General features: G+C 34.7%; 1 protein-coding gene across 1 annotated transcript; it reads right to left on the bottom strand.

Annotated features, from left to right (window-relative positions):
• Window positions 1-2,166: 2,166 nt before the first annotated feature.
• On the bottom strand, window positions 2,167-4,013 carry LOC121417437. The gene is made up of 3 exons (XM_041611151.1): window positions 3,710-4,013; window positions 2,916-2,960; window positions 2,167-2,615 (listed from the first exon to the last, which is right to left on the bottom strand). Exons 1-3 carry the CDS (start codon window positions 3,904-3,906, stop codon window positions 2,312-2,314), a joined length of 546 nt encoding a protein of 181 aa, XP_041467085.1. The 5' UTR covers window positions 3,907-4,013; the 3' UTR covers window positions 2,167-2,311.
• Between the last annotated feature and the right edge of the window lie 2,171 nt (window positions 4,014-6,184).

The following is a 6,184-nucleotide window of genomic DNA, read 5'->3' as shown; positions in this document are numbered from 1 at the left end:
CCATTAACACCTTTCTGTTCACTTGAAAAAAAGGAAAGAAAATTTGTTGCACAGGAATCAGTAACTGAATTGTGTAATCTACTACAGCATTAGAATACATGGTATTTATCATCAGCTTCATCATCAAATTTGATAGGCTTGGGGCGGACGATTCAAATGTAGTTATGATACAGAAAAATAAAGCGAGCAATGAAGAAGACCAAGTACAGAAAAAAAAGAATGAGGGGGAAGAATAATCTGAAAATAAAGAATTCAGAGCACAAACAATGGAGCCTTATGATGGGAGTGAAGGTCTTGTATCATAGCTCCATAACTAGGATATTTTGCTTCTCCTATCTCCTTCCTCCTGTTTATTTTTTTTATTTTTATTTACTTATCATTTTTTTTTTTGGGGGGGGCCTTTGTTGTTATATAGAACCTCATAACAATGCATGTATTTCAGTGCAAAAATTATTCTGTAATAAAGTTATTTCCTATAAAAAGCAGCAGTATTTTCATTATTCAATAATATATATTATATTTCTATTATATATGTTACTATTATACATATTATACTTATATCATATATTATCTTATATATATATATATATATATATATATATATATATATATATATATATATATATATATACATTATATTTCATTAATATAGAAATGTGCATGCATATCGGAATATGCAAGTAGACCATATCAGAAAGTCCAAGAAGGCATAGATGTCCCTTGGCTTTTGGTGTTGGAAAAAAACTTTTCTCTCTTGAGGGATGTGACCTTTCTGACAGAAAGTCTTTATTTACTTTCAAAAAGTTGGCATATTGTTGACATGGGTGAACTCTACACATTTTCTAAATCATTTTTTCAGTTGGTTTATCTGAAAATATTTTTGTATGTTATAAAATGATGCCTCTACTCAACTCCTTTCATATCGTAAACATGTATTTTCAGAAAAAAACAATAGCTCAGCAAAAATATGTAAATGTCATTTAAAACTGTCGTAGGTAATGTCTCCCTGTCCAATTTGCTCCAATTTACAGTACATACATATTCAAAAGGGCAATCTAACCATTTAGGAAATGCACTGTATACATCCAAAAGAATATCATACAAGTGATATACACTTTGCTCCCATATTGTCGATGCGAATACTTTTGAATTATAGTTTTGTAATTCATATTTTCAATCATTTATCCATTCATTCATTTAATTCATTATTTTTAGGGGATGCACATATATCAAAATGGTAGTACATGACTACATGTACAAAACAAGCCCCTATGGCAATTGTTCTGAAGTGTTAACCTTGTAACTGGATTCATGACTCAATCCTGGAACAATAAAGCAAGTACATATATCTAACTCTCGCCCAATGCCTATACAAATCGAACCTGAATTGCAAGGTTGGCTTTTACAGTTCAAGTTTGAGTGATATACAAACATGCTTAGAAAAGCTATAATTGTCAGGTTGAATCTCTGACTGCGCAAAATTGAATGACATGTATGCTTCCGCCACTGCCATGACTGCCAGAGCGAAAAATGTACGGCCTAGTTTCCTGTTTCCATATACAACATCACATATCTGATCTTGTTTTTGTGACTCCAAAATATAGTTGTGTTTCCCATAAACATACATGAACCAAGTCTGAAGTTCATCCTTTTAACTTTAATCAGATCCTCATCACTCCTATATGCATACATGATCAAAGTTTAAAACTGATCTGTCAAATAGACAGAATGATAAATGGAGGACCCCAAAACAATTTACTTTTTTTTGAAAAAATTCTAGTATGAAAAATGACAATAAATGTAATTCAAGACTAAAATCATGTATAGTGTATACAGTGGAAACTCAATATTTAAAGTGATATAACAATATCCCTGATATTATGTGATTTTCCATATCAGACATTCTTCTGTTTTTTTTTAACCCCAACAGTTAGCCTATAATCTAGGATAGGGCTGCAGATATTGTCTTTTGGTGTCAACCGCAAACATAATACATCTGATATATATTTAAGACTACAAACGATGGGCTGATCGCAGTCCACCATTTCACAGCCTATACACTCTGGTCTTGCAATAGTGGTTGTTTTTATTTATGGACAACACTGATTTTTCATACGAAACTTCGCCCCCCCAATCCTCATTGTCCATAATTAATTAAAAAAAATCAAAATGCAAGATCGGATGGTACGAACTGGGCTGCTTTGCAGCTCTCCGTTTGTAGTCTTGTCACATCAGACACATTGCTTACCATTACGATTGACAGCAAAAAAAGCAGCTGCCCCAGCCTAGAATATAGTGAGTTTCCGCAAACTTACTGACCTAGGAACACAATTGTCTTAGTTAATTTATGTCTTCTTGATGGCTGATTGTTATTAACATAACGACGAGTGAACAGCCTGCCGTGATGATGGGTAATAGTCTTAATGTACAACGAACTGATATGCTTAATGAGCTGTACACAATGGTCATCTTCATCTTCTAAATATTGATCATAAAAATGTTGCTCCAAGTCCCTAAACACCTTATGCCTTACTGATTCGATTACATTTTGTTGAATGCCGTGTAGGACATCTTTAGACACTTTCATTGGGTTGGAGTTGGCGCACAATGTGTTTCTGTAAGGCAAAGGAAAAAAACAGTTATGTTAATTAAACATTTGCAGAAATAGTTACAGAAGTATTTCTATGAAATATTTTACCATTTACATGCTGTTTGATACTTGAGAATTCAACATCAATACAATAATTAATTTTGCAAAAAAACTGCAAAATCTTTAGGAGTTAAATGAGATTATAGATCACAGCAATTATGTATGATGAACATAATTTGAAAATATGAAACAACAATGAAACAAACATACAAGTCAGGACTTGAACATGTCCTTAAAAACTGATCAAATAATGAAATCACCTTACCTATTTTTCCTGATAAAGAGAGAAAAATGTGAACGCATAAACAAACTGTAGGAACAAGAAAAATGAACAATAAAACTGTTAAAGACGTAGGGAAATAAAATTTCTTCATAGCTGATATTATGAGTTTCTTTTATAACTTATTTTACGTAAAAAAGTAATAAACATCAAAGACATAAAATACGTGTATAGTGATATATTTGAAGTAAATATTGACAAGCTGGTGAAAGAAGTAGGCAAAAGTGCTTTCCTGTACATATATGTATTTTGCCTATTTTTTTTTTAAATGGCTGGCTATTCTTATAGCATTTGCAAAGTATGTTTGCAGAAACTGAATAGTTCTGGCACTAATAAAATTATATGAACAATACAAATAATAATATTAGTAGTAATTGTAATCAAAATAATTGTAATTATAGTAATAATTATTAAAAGAAAAATAATTAATAATTATTATTATAATTAAAGATAATAATAATAATAATAAAACTATACACATAATGAATGTAACAATCAACACCATCATCAATAAAAAAATGGAAACACTATTGATGGCAATATGTCCATGTAATAAAGGCTCAAATGCAGCAAAGGGAATTTTTAATTGAAATCTTGTTTTACAAAGAAGAAAAATCATATAATAAATGTTGACTAGTGAACAGAACATGTGCATGTCATATTTTATAACAAATTAACTTCAATATAGAAAACAATCAAACTAAAATTAGTATTAGCTAAAACTTTGCAAGAATTCAGGAAATTTAAAAACAAAACAACAAGTTAGTGAATGTGTTTACCTCAGAATTTTATCTGTACACTTGATGATTTCATATACATCTGTCCTTGGCTTGACTAAGCCCCCTCTGTCTTTCCTCTCAGTGAAGGAGCCAATACCAGTCAGATGCAAAGAATTGGGGGCATTTCGATGGAGTGCAAGGGAACACTGGGTGCACTTGCAGCTTCTGATGACATGACGCGAAACATATTCAGACATGTAGTGAAGGACATGATCATGGTACTCTGATGGTGTGGAGAGTAACTCAGCAAATTTTTGCAAATGTTCATCAAGATGAATTGAAGAAGACGATGGTGAATGGTGGAAGACAATGTTTAGTGGTTCATCTATGACAGAATTACCCTACTTGGATGGCATAACATCATTCTTCAAAAGGATGGCTCTAAGGGACCATTTGAACTGCAGGCAATTTGGATTGTTATTCCACCCATTGCGTCGTCTAATTCTACTGAAGAACATCTCCAAGTGGTCCTGAGACATTTTGAATGTGAGCACATATTTGAAGGGTTTTTCACAAGTTAACAGATCTTCACAGATATGTAGAACAGAACTAATAGTGATCATGAGACCAACCCAGGCAGTTTTTCTGCGACCAAAGCAAATCTTTGCACCAGACGGATCCTTCAAAGATGCTATATACTCCTTCATTTGAAGCATCCATCGTCTCCTCTCATCGAAGTTGTTAAGCGTCATTGGACTCTTAAATCCTTTACCTGCTGTCGACTTCGAATTAAGGTAGTCGAATAGACGATCTATTCTGCGGATGAACGCAGTCGTTGCTTGACTTCCTGCAAAATCTGGTAACTTTAAGTCTTCTCTACAGAAGTCAATAGCATCAGCTACAGAAGAACTCAGAGTTTGGACTGCTGTTTTTACATTCATTTTGTGTTGTTGCCACTGGATATGTTTACACGTAAGTTTATTTGCTAGGTTGAGATTGTCCTTTTCCTGCAACTTCTGTAGCTTGGTGATATACTCCCATGAAATCCTGTCACCACCTTGATAGATTACACCTAACTGTGCAAAGTTATTCCTCACAAGCTTCACAAGATGGCATGCATCAAATAGAAAGTGAATATTTTCATCGGGATTGCTGGGATGCTTAAAGTATGTCTGCATTCTTCCAGGAATCAGTGAACATCCAAGTAATGACGAAGTGTACTGGTTGGCATAGGAGCCATCGCACACTACTCCTCGCACTTTCAGACCAGCATCTGTTAGTATGCAGATGAGTTGCTTTATAATCTCGGACTGAGCTTCGCCACCAAGATGGTCTGTCACATAGTAAGCAACAGGGTACTTCCAGTGTCCTGTTAGGCCTACAACCATGAATACTAAAGCCTCAGATGCCAGATCGTCTCCAGAGGAAGGCTGAAAGTTTCCACAATCCACAAAACCTGCATAGCTTCCAGACTTTGGATCAAAAACAACTTCTTTCTTCAGAGCCATGCCATCTAGCATCAGCACGCAATCTTTCATGTATTCATTCTGTTCCACCTTCTCTTTGATGTGTTGGATCACCTCTGTCAGGAATCCAGGCTTGCAATCAATGCTGGAACACCATCTCCGAATTGTTGAAGGGTGGGGAAGGTGAAGGAATTTCCTCAAATATTCATAAGCTTGTGCACTGTAAAAATGTACAGTGACAGCAAATTTCTTTAAGTCATCAGAATACCGCATGCCTTGAAGTTGAGTGCTATGTTTCAGTGACTTCAGCTCATTTTCAATGAGAACAAGTGTGCTCTCATCAAAATTCTCGTTTAGCATGTCCAATTGAGATTTACTGATCATGCTTTGATCTCTCACTTTTTTAAGGAGAGATGAGATGGTCTTCTCTCTCGTCTTGATTTTTCTTTTCGCAGACTTTAGTTCCTTTGTTGTTTCAGCAAGCCTTTTCTGAGTGTCTTGCAGCTTTTCTTTCATCAACTCCTCATTCAAATTGTATGAATGGTCATTGTGAATCCTTTTGGGTGAAGGTTCAGATGGTACCGTATCCTCTGCTGGCAGACTTCTTTTAATGGGAGGCTTCCTCTGATGGATGACAGGCTGCTTGAGGGGTGGATGACACGGAAACAAAGAAGGGACTGCCTGTGCCGTCAGGGTATGCCTGTACTTTTCTCTGTCGTCCCTTGGATGAACACCTGCAGTGAAAAATAACATCAGAGGAAACATATAATATAAAACAAAGTAAGAAATATTTTCTTTTCAACTGTCTATAAGATTTCTTAGCTTCAATATGTAAGAAGATTTACTCATTTTTCTCAAAACACAGAGGATGGTAATCTCATAAATACATGTATATGCTAAACACAGGTTTAAGTCCAGAATAAAATTGACTTCGTCCACACTTCTATAGAATGTGCGGTTTCATTTTCCTTATTAAATGGGGAATCCAACCTTGGTCATAACATGCTGTGTGGGAAATGAGAAAATAAGTAAAACAGATTGGTGAAAGTTTGAAAGAAATCGGACACTG

Source organism: Lytechinus variegatus, chromosome 6 (genome assembly GCF_018143015.1).
Source record: "Lytechinus variegatus isolate NC3 chromosome 6, Lvar_3.0, whole genome shotgun sequence".
NCBI lineage: Eukaryota > Metazoa > Echinodermata > Echinoidea > Temnopleuroida > Toxopneustidae > Lytechinus > Lytechinus variegatus.
This window is presented reverse-complemented; position numbering and strand designations above follow the sequence as displayed.

What these genes read in the sequence shown, in the direction of transcription:
- LOC121417437 (XM_041611151.1), bottom strand. Translation starts at nt 3,906, where the DNA reads ATGTCTGAATATGTTTCGCGTCATGTCATCAGAAGCTGCAAGTGCACC. An exon ending in TGTACAGATAAAATTCTGAG is followed by an intron (nt 2,961 to 3,709) that starts GTAAACACATTC and finishes TTGTTCCTACAG; the next exon opens with TTTGTTTATGCGTTCACATT. An exon ending in CTCTTTATCAGGAAAAATAG is followed by an intron (nt 2,616 to 2,915) that starts GTAAGGTGATTT and finishes TTTGCCTTACAG; the next exon opens with AAACACATTGTGCGCCAACT.